Raw genomic sequence first — 15,430 nt, 5'->3', positions numbered from 1 at the left:
AGAGCACCCGTGGGTGCTGATGGGTGCCCTGTATCCCCCCTATAGGGCACCCGTGGGTGCTGATGGGTGCCCTGTATCCCCCCTATAGAGCACCCATGGGTGCTGCTGGGTGCCCTGTATCCACCCTATAGAGCACCCATGGGTGCTGAGGGGTGCCCTGTATCCCCCCTATAGAGCACCCATGGGTGCTGAGGGGTGCCCTGTATCCCCCCTATAGAGCACCCATGGGTGCTGCTGGGTGCCCTGTATCCGCCCTATAGAGCACCCGTGGGTGCTGATGGGTGCCCTGTATCCACCCTATAGAGCACCCATGGGTGCTGATGGGTGCCCTGTATCCGCCCTATAGAGCACCCGTGGGTGCTGAGGGGTGGCCTGTATCCACCCTATAGAGCACCCGTGGGTGCTGATGGGTGCCCTGTATCCCCCCTATAGGGCACCCGTGGGTGCTGATGGGTGCCCTGTATCCCCCCTATAGAGCACCCATGGGTGCTGCTGGGTGCCCTGTATCCACCCTATAGAGCACCCATGGGTGCTGATGGGTGCCCTGTATCCCCCCTATAGAGCACCCATGGGTGCTGAGGGGTGCCCTGTATCCACCCTATAGAGCACCCATGGGTGCTGATGGGTGCCCTGTATCCACCCTATAGAGCACCCATGGGTGCTGATGGGTGCCCTGTGTCCACCCTATAGAGCACCCATGGGTGCTGATGGGTGGCCTGTATCCACCCTATAGGGCACCCATGGGTGCTGATGGGTGGCCTGTATCCGCCCTATAGGGCACCCATGGGTGCTGATGGGTGCCCTGTATCCCCCCTATAGAGCACCCATGGGTGCCGATGGGTGGCCTGTATCCCCCCTGTAGAGCATCCATGGGTGCTGATGGATGCTGCTGGGCGCCCTGTATCCCGCCTATAGGGCACCCATGGGTTCCGATGGGTGCTGATGGATGCTGATGGGCTCCCTATATCCCCCCTATAGAGCACCCATGGGTGCTGCTGGGTGCCGGTGGGTGCTGATGGATGCTGATGGGTGCCCTGTATGCCCCCTGTAGAGCACCCACGGGTGCTGCTGGGTGCCGATGGGCGCCCTGTATCCCCCCTATAGAGCACCCATGGGTGCTGATGGATGCTGCTGGGTGCCCTGTATCCCCCCTATAGAGCACCCATGGGTGCTGATGGATGCTGATGGGTGCTGATGGGTGCTGATGGATGCTGCTGGGCGCCCTGTATCCCCCCTATAGAGCACCCGTGGGTGCTGATGGATGCTGATGGGTGCTGATGGATGCTGATGGGTGCCCTGTATTCCTCCTATAGAGCACAAATGGGTGCTGATGGGTGCTCATGGATGCTGATGGGCTCCCTATATCCCCACTATAGAGCATCCATGGATGCTGATGGATGCTGCTGGGCGCCCTGTATCCCCCCTGTAGAGCACCCATGGGTGCTGCTGGGTGCCGGTGGGTGCTGATGGATGCTGATGGGTGCTGATGGATGCTGATGGGTGCTCTGTATCCCCCCTATAGAGCACCCATGGGTGCTGCTGGGTGCCGGTGGGTGCTGATGGATGCTGATGGGTGCTCTGTATCCCCCCTATAGAGCACCCACAGGTGCTGCTGGGTGCCGATGGATGCTGCTGGGCGCCCTGTATCCCCCCTATAGAGCACCCACGGGTGCTGCTGGGTGCCGCTGGGTGCCTTCTCTCCCCTCTACGTATGACCCATGGGTGCTGATGCCTGCTCCCTGCATCCCCCCCCCCCCCCCCCAATAGCCAGCGCCGGCTGCTGCTGACGGGGACGCCGCTGCAGAACAGCCTCATGGAGCTGTGGTCCCTGATGCACTTCCTGATGCCCCGCGTCTTCCAGTCCCACCGCGAGTTCAAGGAGTGGTTCTCGAACCCCCTGACGGGCATGATCGAGGGCAGCCAGGAGTACAACGAGAGCCTCGTCAAGCGCCTGCACAAGGTGGGCAGGGGGGGGGACCCTAGGGGGTCTGAATGGGGATGGGGAGCATCATTATGGGTGTGGATGGGGATGGGGAGCATCATTATGGGTGTGGATGGGGATGGTGGGTACCATTATGGGTGTGGATGGGGATGGAGAGCATCATTATGGGTGTGGATGGGGATGGGGAGCATCATTATGGGTGTGGATGGGGATGGGGAGCATCATTATGGGTGTGGATGGGGATGGGGAGCATCATTATGGGTGTGGATGGGGATGGGGAGCATCATTATGGGTGTGGATGGGGATGGGGAGCATCATTATGGGTGTGGATGGGGATGGAGGGTACCATTATGGGTGTGGATGGGGATGGGGAGCATCATTATGGGTGTGGATGGGGATGGGGAGCATCATTATGGGTGTGGATGGGGATGGAGAGCATCGTTATGGGTGTGGATGGGGATGGGGAGCATCATTATGGGTGTGGATGGGGATGGGGAGCATCGTTATGGGTGTGGATGGGGATGGGGAGCATCATTATGGGTGTGGATGGGGATGGGGAGCATCGTTATGGGTGTGGATGGGGATGGGGAGCATCGTTATGGGTGTGGATGGGGATGGGGAGCATCGTTATGGGTGTGGATGGGGATGGGGAGCATCGTTATGGGTGTGGATGGGGATGGAGAGCATCGTTATGGGTGTGGATGGGGATGGGGAGCATCGTTATGGGTGGGGATGGGGATGGGGAGCATCATTATGGGTGTGGATGGGGATGGGGAGCATCATTATGGGTGTGGATGGGGATGGGGAGCATCATTATGGGTGTGGATGGGGATGGGGAGCATCATTATGGGTGTGGATGGGGATGGGGAGCATCGTTATGGGTGTGGATGGGGATGGGGAGCATCATTATGGGTGTGGATGGGGATGGGGAGCATCATTATGGGTGTGGATGGGGATGGGGAGCATCATTATGGGTGTGGATGGGGATGGGGAGCATCATTATGGGTGTGGATGGGGATGGGGAGCATCATTATGGGTGTGGATGGGGATGGGGAGCATCATTATGGGTGTGGATGGGGATGGGGAGCATCATTATGGGTGTGGATGGGGATGGGGAGCATCCTTATGGGTGTGGATGGGGATGGGGAGCATCATTATGGGTGTGGATGGGGATGGGGAGCATCGTTATGGGTGTGGATGGGGATGGGGAGCATCGTTATGGGTGTGGATGGGGATGGGGAGCATCGTTATGGGTGTGGATGGGGATGGGGAGCATCATTATGGGTGTGGATGGGGATGGAGGGTACCATTATGGGTGTAGATGGGGATGGAGAGCATCATTATGGGTGTAGATGGGGATGGGGAGCATCATTATGGGTGTGGATGGGGATGGGGAGCATCATTATGGGTGTGGATGGGGATGGGGAGCATCATTAATGGTGTGGATGGGGATGGGGAGCATCATTATGGGTGTGGATGGGGATGGGGAGCATCATTATGGGTGTGGATGGGGATGGTGGGTACCATTATGGGTGTGGATGGGGATGGGGAGCATCATTATGGGTGTGGATGGGGATGGGGAGCATCATTATGGGTGTGGATGGGGATGGGGAGCATCGTTATGGGTGTGGATGGGGATGGGGAGCATCATTATGGGTGTGGATGGGGATGGGGAGCATCATTATGGGTGTAGATGGGGATGGGGAGCATCATTATGGGTGTGGATGGGGATGGGGAGCATCATTATGGGTGTGGATGGGGATGGGGAGCATCGTTATGGGTGTGGATGGGGATGGGGAGCATCATTATGGGTGTGGATGGGGATGGGGAGCATCATTATGGGTGTGGATGGGGATGGGGAGCATCATTAATGGTGTGGATGGGGATGGGGAGCATCATTATGGGTGTGGATGGGGATGGGGAGCATCATTATGGGTGTGGATGGGGATGGTGGGTACCATTATGGGTGTGGATGGGGATGGGGAGCATCATTATGGGTGTGGATGGGGATGGGGAGCATCGTTATGGGTGTGGATGGGGATGGGGAGCATCGTTATGGGTGTGGATGGGGATGGGGAGCATCATTATGGGTGTGGATGGGGATGGGGAGCATCATTATGGGTGTGGATGGGGATGGGGAGCATCATTATGGGTGTGGATGGGGATGGGGAGCATCATTATGGGTGTAGATGGGGATGGGGAGCATCATTATGGGTGTGGATGGGGATGGGGAGCATCATTATGGGTGTGGATGGGGATGGGGAGCATCGTTATGGGTGTGGATGGGGATGGGGAGCATCATTATGGGTGTGGATGGGGATGGGGAGCATCATTATGGGTGTGGATGGGGATGGGGAGCATCATTATGGGTGTGGATGGGGATGGGGAGCATCATTATGGGTGTGGATGGGGATGGGGAGCATCGTTATGGGTGTGGATGGGGATGGGGAGCATCATTATGGGTGTGGATGGGGATGGGGAGCATCATTATGGGTGTAGATGGGGATGGGGAGCATCATTATGGGTGTGGATGGGGATGGGGAGCATCATTATGGGTGTGGATGGGGATGGGGAGCATCGTTATGGGTGTGGATGGGGATGGGGAGCATCATTATGGGTGTGGATGGGGATGGGGAGCATCATTATGGGTGTGGATGGGGATGGGGAGCATCATTAATGGTGTGGATGGGGATGGGGAGCATCATTATGGGTGTGGATGGGGATGGGGAGCATCATTATGGGTGTGGATGGGGATGGTGGGTACCATTATGGGTGTGGATGGGGATGGGGAGCATCATTATGGGTGTGGATGGGGATGGGGAGCATCGTTATGGGTGTGGATGGGGATGGGGAGCATCGTTATGGGTGTGGATGGGGATGGGGAGCATCATTATGGGTGTGGATGGGGATGGGGAGCATCATTATGGGTGTAGATGGGGATGGGGAGCATCATTATGGGTGTGGATGGGGATGGGGAGCATCATTATGGGTGTGGATGGGGATGGGGAGCATCGTTATGGGTGTGGATGGGGATGGGGAGCATCATTATGGGTGTGGATGGGGATGGGGAGCATCATTATGGGTGTGGATGGGGATGGGGAGCATCGTTATGGGTGTGGATGGGGATGGGGAGCATCATTATGGGTGTGGATGGGGATGGGGAGCATCATTAATGGTGTGGATGGGGATGGGGAGCATCATTATGGGTGTGGATGGGGATGGGGAGCATCATTATGGGTGTGGATGGGGATGGTGGGTACCATTATGGGTGTGGATGGGGATGGGGAGCATCATTATGGGTGTGGATGGGGATGGGGAGCATCATTATGGGTGTGGATGGGGATGGGGAGCATCATTATGGGTGTGGATGGGGATGGGGAGCATCATTATGGGTGTGGATGGGGATGGGGAGCATCATTATGGGTGTGGATGGGGATGGGGAGCATCATTATGGGTGTGGATGGGGATGGGGAGCATCGTTATGGGTGTGGATGGGGATGGGGAGCATCATTATGGGTGTGGATGGGGATGGTGGGTACCATTATGGGGATGGGGGTACCCTATGGGTGTCTATATGGGGATGGGGGTACCATTATGGAGGTCTCTATGGGGATGGGGGTACCCTATGGGTGTCTATATAGGGATGGGGGTACCATTATGGGGGTCTCTATGGGGATGGGGGTACCCTATGGGTGTCTATATGGGGATGGGGGTACCCTACGGGTGTCTATATGGGGATGGGGGTACCCTATGGGTTTCTATATGGGGATGGGGGTACCCTATGGGTGTCTATATAGGGCTGGGGGTACCATTATGGGGGTCTCTATGGGGATGGGTGGACCCTATGGGGGTCTATATAGGGATGGGGGTACCATTATGGGGGTCTCTATGGGGATGGGTGTACCCTATGGGGGTCTATATGGGGATGGGGGTACCCTATGTGTGTCTATATAGGGATGGGGGTACCCTATGGGTGTCTATATGGGGATGGGGGTACCCTATGGGTGTCTATATAGGGCTGGGGGTACCATTATGGGGGTCTCTATGGGGATGGGTGTACCCTATGGGGGTCTATATGGGGATGGGGGTACCCTATGGGTGTCTATATGGGGATGGAGGTACTCTATGGGTGTCTATATAGGGATGGGGGTACCATTATGGGGGTCTATATGGGGATGGGGGTACCCTATGGGGGTCTATATGGGGATGGGGGTACTCTATGGGTGTCTATATGGGGATGGGGGTACCCTATGTGTGTCTATATGGGGATGGGGGTACCCTATGGGTGTCTATATGGGGATGGGAGTACCATCATGGGGGTCTATATGGGGATGGGGGTACCATTATGGGGTTATATATGGGGATGGGGGTACCATTATAGGGTGTCTATATAGGGATGGGGGTACCCTATGGGTGTCTATATGGGGATGGGGGTACCCTATGTGTGTCTATATGGGGATGGGGGTACCCTATAGGTGTCTATATGGGGATGGGGGTACCATCATGGGGGTCTCTATGGGGATGGGGGTACCCTATGGGTGTCTATATGGGGATGGGGGTACCATTATGGGGGTCTATATGGGGATGGGGGTACCATTATGGGGTTATATATGGGGATGGGGGTACCATTATAGGGTGTCTATATAGGGATGGGGGTACCCTATGGGTGTCTATATGGGGATGGGGGTACCATTATGGGGGTCTCTATGGGGATGGGGGTACCCTATGGGTGTCTATATGGGGATGGGGGTACCCTACGGGTGTCTATATGGGGATGGGGGTACCCTATGGGTTTCTATATGGGGATGGGGGTACCCTATGGGGGTCTATATGGGGATGGGGGTACCGTTATAGGGTGTCTATATAGGGATGGGGGTACCATTATGGGGGTCTCTATGGGGATGGGGGTACCATTATGGGGGTCTCTATGGGGATGGGTGTACCCTATGGGGGTCTATATGGGGATGGGGGTACCCTATGGGGGTCTATATGGGGATGGGGGTACCCTATGGGTGTCTATATGGGGATGGGGGTACCCTATGTGTGTCTATATGGGGATGGGGGTACCCTATAGGTGTCTATATGGGGATGGGGGTACCATCATGGGGGTCTCTATGGGGATGGGGGTACCCTATGGGTGTCTATATGGGGATGGGGGTACCATTATGGGGGTCTATATGGGGATGGGGGTACCATTATGGGGTTATATATGGGGATGGGGGTACCATTATAGGGTGTCTATATAGGGATGGGGGTACCCTATGGGTGTCTATATGGGGATGGGGGTACCATTATGGGGGTCTCTATGGGGATGGGGGTACCCTATGGGTGTCTATATGGGGATGGGGGTACCCTACGGGTGTCTATATGGGGATGGGGGTACCCTATGGGGGTCTATATGGGGATGGGGGTACCCTATGGGGGTCTATATGGGGATGGGGGTACCATTATGGGGGTCTCTATGGGGATGGGGGTACCATTATGGGGTTATATATGGGGATGGGGGTACCATTATGGGTGTGGATGGGGGGCGCTGGTCGCTATGGGGCCGCCCCACACATTCCCCCCCCCCCCCCCAGGTGCTGCGCCCGTTCCTGCTGCGGCGCCTCAAGGTGGACGTGGAGAAGCAAATGCCGCAGAAGTTCGAGCACGTCCTCCGGTGCCGCCTGTCCCAGCGCCAGCGCTTCCTCTACGACGACTTCATGGCGCAGGCCAGGTGCCGGGGGGGACACGCGGGCGGTCATGGGTGGAACACGGGTGGAACACGTGTGGTCGTGGGTGGAACACGTGTGGTCACGGGTGTAACGTGGGTGGAACACGTGTGGTCATGGGTGTAACACGTGTGGTCACGGGTGTAACGTGGGTGGAACACGTGTGGTCATGGGTGGAACACGGGTGGAACACTTGTGGTCATGGGTGGAACACGTGTGGTCATGGGTGGAACACGTGTGGTCATGGGTGTAACACGTGTGGTCACGGGTGTAACGTGGGTGGAACACGTGTGGTCATGGGTGTAACGGTGGAACACGTGTGGTCATGGGTGTAACGGTGGAACACGTGTGGTCACGGGTGTAACGTGGGTGGAACACGTGTGGTCATGGGTGTAACGTGGGTGTAACACGTGTGGTCATGGGTGTAACGGTGGAACACGTGTGGTCATGCGTGTAACACGTGTAGTCATGGGTGTAACACGTGTGGTCACGGGTGTAACGTGGGTGGAACACGTGTGGTCATGGGTGTAACGGTGGAACACGTGTGGTCATGCGTGTAACACGTGTAGTCATGGGTGTAACACGTGTGGTCACGGGTGTAACGTGGGTGGAACACGTGTGGTCATGGGTGTAACGGTGGAACACATGTGGTCATGGGTGTAACGGTGGAACACGTGTGGTCATGGGTGTAACACGTGTGGTCATGGGTGGAACACGTGTGGTCATGGGTGGAACGTGGGTGGAACACGTGTGGTCATGGGTGTAACATGTGTGGAACACGTCAGGGGTGTAACGTGGGTGGAACATGTGTGGTCATGGGTGTAACGTGGGTGGAACACGTGTGGTCATGGGTGTAACGTGGGTGGAACACGTGTGGTCGTGGGTGTAACGTGGGTGGAACACGTGTGGTCATGGGTGTAACGTGGGTGGAACACGTGTGGTCATGGGTGTAACGTGGGTGGAACACGTGTGGTCGTGGGTGTAACGTGGGTGGAACACGTGTGGTCATGGGTGTAACGGTGGAACACGTGTGGTCACGGGTGTAACGGTGGAACACGTGTGGTCATGGGTGTAACACGTGTAGTCATGGGTGTAACACGTGTGGTCATGGGTGTAACGTGGCTGGAACATGTGTGGTCGTGGCTGTAACACGTGTGGTCATGGGTGTAACGGTGGAACACGTGTGGTCATGGGTGTAACGTGGCTGTAACACGTGTGGTCATGGGTGTAACGGTGTAACACGTGTGGTCATGGGTGTAACGTGGCTGGAACATGTGTGGTCGTGGCTGTAACACGTGTGGTCATGGGTGTAACGGTGGAACACGTGTGGTCATGGGTGTAACGTGGCTGGAACATGTGTGGTCGTGGCTGTAACATGTGTGGTCATGGGTGTAACGTGGGTGGAACATGTGTGGTCATGGGTGTAACGTGGGTGGAACACGTGTGGTCATGGGTGTAACGTGGGTGGAACACGTGTGGTCGTGGGTGTAACGTGGGTGGAACACGTGTGGTCATGGGTGTAACGTGGGTGGAACACGTGTGGTCATGGGTGGAACACGTGTGGTCACGGGTGTAACACGTGTGGTCACGGGTGTAACGTGGGTGGAACACGTGTGGTCATGGGTGTAATGTGGCTGTAACACGTGTGGTCATGGGTGTAACGTGGGTGGAACACGTGTGGTCATGGGTGTAACGGTGGAACACGTGTGGTCATGGGTGTAACACGTGTGGTCATGGGTGGAACATGGGTGGAACACGTGTGGTCATGGGTGGAACATGGGTGTAACATGTGTGGTCATGGGTGGAACACGTGTGGTCATGGGTGTAACGTGGGTGGAACATGTGTGGTCGTGGGTGGAACACGTGTGGTCATGGGTGGAACGTGGGTGGAACACGTGTGGTCATGGGTGTAACATGTGTGGAACACGTCAGGGGTGTAACGTGGGTGGAACATGTGTGGTCATGGGTGTAACGTGGGTGGAACATGTGTGGTCATGGGTGTAACGTGGGTGGAACACGTGTGGTCATGGGTGTAACGTGGGTGGAACATGTGTGGTCATGGGTGTAACGGTGGAACACGTGTGGTCGTGGGTGTAACGTGGGTGGAACACGTGTGGTCGTGGGTGTAACGTGGGTGGAACACGTGTGGTCATGGGTGTAACGTGGGTGGAACACGTGTGGTCGTGGGTGTAACGTGGGTGGAACACGTGTGGTCATGGGTGTAACGGTGGAACACGTGTGGTCATGAGTGTAACGTGGGTGTAACACGTGTGGTCGTGGCTGTAACACGTGTGGTCATGGGTGTAACGGTGGAACACGTGTGGTCATGGGTGTAACACGTGTGGTCATGGGTGGAACATGGGTGGAACACGTGTGGTCATGGGTGGAACATGGCTGTAACATGTGTGGTCATGGGTGGAACACGTGTGGTCATGGGTGTAACGTGGGTGGAACACGTGTGGTCGTGGGTGGAACGTGGGTGGAACACGTGTGGTCGTGGGTGTAACGTGGCTGTAACACGTGTGGTCGTGGGTGTAACACGTGTGGTCATGGGTGGAACGTGGGTATAACACGTGTGGTCATGGGTGGAACGTGGGTGGAACACGTGTGGTCATGGGTGTAACGTGGCTGTAACACGTGTGGTCATGGGTGGAACATGTGTGGTCATGGGTGTAATGGTGGAACACGTGTGGTCATGGGTGGAACACGTGTGGTCACGGGTGTAACGTGGCTGTAACACGTGTGGTCGTGGCTGTAACACGTGTGGTCATGGGTGTAACGTGGGTGGAACACGTGTGGTCATGGGTGTAACGGTGGAACACGTGTGGTCGTGGCTGTAACACGTGTGGTCATGGGTGTAACGGTGGAACACGTGTGGTCGTGGCTGTAACACGTGTGGTCATGGGTGGAACATGGGTGGAACACGTGTGGTCATGGGTGTAACGTGGGTGGAACACGTGTGGTCATGGGTGTAACGTGGCTGTAACACGTGTGGTCATGGGTGTAACATGTGTGGTCATGGGTGGAACACGTGTGGTCATGGGTGTAACGTGGGTGGAACACGTGTGGTCATGGGTGTAACGTGGGTGGAACACGTGTGGTCGTGGGTGTAACACGTGTGGTCATGGGTGGAACGTGGGTGGAACACGTGTGGTCATGGGTGTAACTTGGCTGTAACACGTGTGGTCATGGGTGGAACACGTGTGGTCATGGGTTTAACGTGGGTGGAACACGTGTGGTCACGGGTGTAACGTGGCTGGAACATGTGTGGTCATGGGTGTAATGGTGGAACACGTGTGGTCATGGGTGTAACGTGGCTGTAACACGTGTGGTCGTGGATGTAACACGTGTGGTCATGGGTGTAACATGGCTGTAACACTTGTGGTCGTGACTGTAACACGTGTGGTCATGGGTGTAACGTGGGTGGAACACGTGTGGTCGTGGGTGTAACGTGGGTGGAACACGTGTGGTCATGGGTGTAACGTGGCTGTAACACGTGTGGTCGTGGCTGTAACATGTGTGGTCATGGGTGTAACGTGGGTGGAACACGTGTGGTCATGGGTGTAACGTGGGTGGAACATGTGTGGTCATGGGTGTAACGTGGGTGGAACATGTGTGGTCCTGGGTGTAACGTGGGTGGAACACGTGTGGTCATGGGTGTAACGTGGGTGTTCATGTGTGGAACATGTGTGGAACACGTGGTCATGGGTGTAACGTGGGTGTTCATGCATGGAACACGTGTGTAACACATCATGGGTGTAACACATGTTCATGTGTGTTCATGGATGTAACACGTGTGGTCATGGGTGTTCATGTGTGGAACACGGGTGGTCATGGATGTAACATGTGTAGTCATGGGTGTTCGTGTGTGTAACATGGGTTTTCAGAGGTTTTCATGCCTGTAACATGTATGTTTGTGTGTAACGGATGTGTTCATGCCTGTAACATGTATGCTTGCGTGTAACACGTGTGTTCATGCCTGTAACATACATGTTCGTGTAACGGAGTGCATGTGTGCAACACACGTGTTTATGTGTGCTGCATGTGCATAACACGCGTGTTCATGCGTGTAACGTGTGTCCCGGTGCCCCAACACGAGTCCGTGCCCTCGAGCCCCTGTACCCCCATTGCCCCCTATACACCCGATAGCCCCATCACCCCCATTCCCCCCATCACCCCCATCCCCCCATTACCCCATTACCCCCATTCCCCCCATCACCCCCATCCCCCCATCACCCCCATTACCCCATCCCCCCATCACCCCCATTACCCCCATTCCCCCCATCACCCCCATTACCCCATTACCCCCATTCCCCCCATCACCCCCATTACCCCATTACCCCCATTCCCCCCATCACCCCCATTACCCCATTCCCCCCATCACCCCCATTACCCCATTCCCCCCATCACCCCCATTCCCCCATCACCCCCATTCCCCCCATTACCCCATCACCCCCATTCCCCCATCCCCCCATCACCCCCATTCCCCCCATCACCCCGATTACCCCATTCCCCCCATCACCCCCATTACCCCCATCACCCCCATTCCCCCATTACCCCCATTACCCCATTCCCCCATCACCCCCATTCCCCCATCACCCCCAATTCCCCCCATTACCCCCACCCCCCCCGCCATCCCCCCCTATAGCCCCTACACTGTGGGCCCCCCCCCGCCATTGCAGCACCAAGGCCACGCTGGCGAGCGGGCACTTCCTGAGCGTGCTCAACGTCCTGATGCAGCTGCGCAAGGTCTGCAACCACCCCGACCTCTTCGAGCCCCGGCCCCTGCGCTCGCCCTTCGTCACCCCGGGCCTCTGCTTCCGCACCGCCGCCCTCGTCCTGCGCGCCCTCGAGCGCCACCCCTTCCAGGTGGCGCCCCCTACGGGCCGGGGGGAGTGAGGGGTGGGGGGGGGGGGGGGGAGGTGGCGGGCAACATGGGGTCTCTATGGGGTCTCCATGGGGTCTCTGGGGGGGGCTCTATGGTCGCTCTGTGGTCTCTATGGTCACTCTACGGTCTCTATGGTCACTCTATGGTTACTGTGGTCTCTCTATGGTCACTCTATGGTCTCTATAATCACTCTATGGTCTCTGTGGTCACTCTATGGTTACTGTGGTCTCTCTATGGTCACTCTATGGTCTCTATAATCACTCTATAGTCTCTGTGGTCACTCTATGGTTACTGTGGTCTCTCTATGGTCACTCTATGGTCTCTATGGTCACTCTATGGTCTCTATGGTCACTCTACGGTCTCTATGGTCACTCTATGGTCTCTATGGTCTCTCTATGGTCACTCTATGGTCTCTATGGTCACTCTACGGTCTGTATGGTCACTCTATGGTTACTGTGGTCTCTCTATGGTCACTCTATGGTCTCTCTATGGTCACTCTGTGCTCTCTATGGTCACTGTATGGTCTCTATGCTCACTCTATGGTTACTCTGGTCTCTCTTTGGTCACTTTATGCTCTCTATGGTCACTCTATGGTTACTGTGGTCTCTCTATGGTCACTCTGTGGTCTCTATGGTCACTCTGTGCTCTCTATGGTCACTGTATGGTTACTATAGTCTTTCTATGGTCTCTCTATGGTTTCTTTATGGTCTTTCTATGGTTCCTCTATGGTCTCTCTATGGTGTCTCTCTGGTCTCTCTATGGTGTCTCTCTGGTCTCTCTATGGTCTCTATGGTCTCTCTATGGTCTCTCTCTGGTCTCTCTATGGTGTCTCTCTGGTCTCTCTCTGGTCTCTCTCTGGTCTCTCTATGGTGTCTCTGTGGTCTCTCTATGGTCTCTCTATGGTGTCTCTCTGGTCTCTCTCTGGTCTCTCTCTGGTCTCTCTCTGGTCTCTCTATGGTGTCTCTCTGGTCTCTCTATGGTCTCTCTATGGTGTCTGGTCTCTCTCTATGGTGTCTCTCTGGTCTCTCTCTGGTCTCTCTATGGTCTCTCTATGGTGTCTCTATGGTCTCTCTATGGTCTCTCTCTGGTCTCTCTATGGTGTCTCTCTGGTCTCTCTCCATGCTCTCTCTATGGTATCTCCATGCTCTCTCTATGGTCTCTCTATGGTCTCTCTCTGGTCTCTCTCTGGTCTCTCTCTGGTCTCTCTATGGTGTCTCTCTGGTCTCTCTATGGTGTCTCTCTGGTCTCTCTCCATGCTCTCTCTATGGTATCTCCATGCTCTCTCTATGGTCTCTCTATGGTCTCTCTATGGTCTCTCTCTGGTCTCTCTCTGGTCTCTCTATGGTGTCTCTCTATGGTGTCTCTCTGGTCTCTCTATGGTCTTTCTATGGTCTTTCTCTGGTCTCTCTATGGTCTCTCTATGGTGTCTGGTCTTTCTCTATGGTGTCTCTCTGGTCTCTCTATGGTGTCTCTCTGGTCTCTCTATGGTCTCTCTATGGCCTCTCTCTGGTCTATGGTGTCTCTCTGGTCTCTCTATGGTCCCTATGGTCTCTCTATGGTCTCTCTATGGTCTCTCTCTGGTCTCTCTATGGTGTCTCTCTGGTCTCTCTATGGTGTCTCTCTGGTCTCTCTCTATGGTGTCTCTCTGGTCTCTCTATGGTCTCTCTATGCTCTCTCTCTGGTCTCTCTCTATGGTGTCTCTCTGGTCTCTCTATGGTCTCTCTTTGGTCTATGGTGTCTCTGGTCTCTCTATGGTGTCTCTCTGGTCTCTCTATGGTCTCTCTATGGTGTCTGGTCTCTCTCTATGGTGTCTCTCTGGTCTCTCTATGGTGTCTCTCTGGTCTCTCTCTGGTCTCTCTATGGTCTCTCTATGGTGTCTCTATGGTCTCTCTATGGTCTCTCTCTGGTCTCTCTATGGTGTCTCTCTGGTCTCTCTCTATGGTGTTTCTCTGGTCTTTCTATGGTCTCTCTATGGTCTCTCTATGGTCTCTCTATGGTGTCTCTCTGGTCTCTCTATGGTGTCTCTCTGGTCTCTCTCTATGGTGTTTCTCTGGTCTTTCTATGGTCTCTCTATGGTCTCTCTATGGTCTCTCTCTGGTGTCTCTCTGGTCTCTCTATGGTGTCTCTCTATGGTCCCGCTCTGCTCTCTCCCTACGGTCCCTGTCTGCCCCCCCCAGCACGTGGACCCGGCGCTCTTTGACCTGCTGGCGCTGGAGGGCCGGGTCTCGCGCTACGCCGCCGACACCTTCCTGCCGCGCTGGCGCGTCACCCGCCGGCACCTGGAGGACGTGGCCGCCGCCCCCGACCCCCCCCCGCGCCCCAAGCCCGTCCGCATGAAAGTCAACCGGTGAGGGGGGGGCGCGGGGGGCAAGGCAGGGGGTAATGGGGGGGAGCAATGGGGGGGCAATAGAGGGAGGTAATGGGGGGCAATACAGGGGGTAATGGGGGTAATGGAGGGGAGCAATGGGGGGGCAATAGAGGGAGGTAATGGGGGGCAATACTGGGGGTAATGGGGGTAATGGAGGGGAGCAATGGGGGGGCAATAGAGGGAGGTAATGGGGGGCAATACAGGGGGTAAAGGGGGTAATGGGAGGGTAATGAGGGGCAATAGAGGGAGGTAATGGGAGGCAATACAGAGGGTAATGGGGGTAAGGGAGGGGAGCAATGGGGGGGCAATAGAGGTAGGTAATGGGGGGCAATACAGGGGGTAATGGGGGTAATGGGGGTAATGGAGGGGAGCAATGGGGGGCAATAGAGGGAGGTAATGGGGGGCAATGCAGGGGGTAATGGGGGCAATACAGGGGGTAATGGGGGGGAGCAATGGGGGGGAATGAGAGGCAATAGAGGGAGGTAATGGGGGCAATACAGGGGGTATTGGGGGGGAGCAAT

At 56.0% G+C, this 15,430-nt stretch overlaps 1 protein-coding gene across 1 annotated transcript in view; it reads left to right on the top strand.

Annotated features, from left to right (window-relative positions):
* Window positions 1-15,430, top strand: part of SRCAP (Snf2 related CREBBP activator protein) — a gene marked incomplete at its 5' end in the record, with an annotated part of 56,852 nt that overhangs the window by 18,951 nt on the left and 22,471 nt on the right. The window contains 4 exon segments of the mRNA XM_080639695.1: window positions 1,768-1,960; window positions 7,522-7,658; window positions 12,336-12,522; window positions 14,719-14,888. Coding sequence (XP_080495821.1) covers window positions 1,768-1,960; window positions 7,522-7,658; window positions 12,336-12,522; window positions 14,719-14,888 — 687 coding nt within the window.

The sequence above is a fragment of the Psittacula echo genome, assembly GCF_963264785.1.
Source record: "Psittacula echo genome assembly, contig: SCAFFOLD_79, whole genome shotgun sequence".
Taxonomy (NCBI): Eukaryota; Metazoa; Chordata; class Aves; order Psittaciformes; family Psittacidae; genus Psittacula; species Psittacula echo.
The sequence above is the reverse complement of the archived record's forward strand: the minus strand, read 5'-3'. Positions and strand labels throughout refer to the sequence as shown.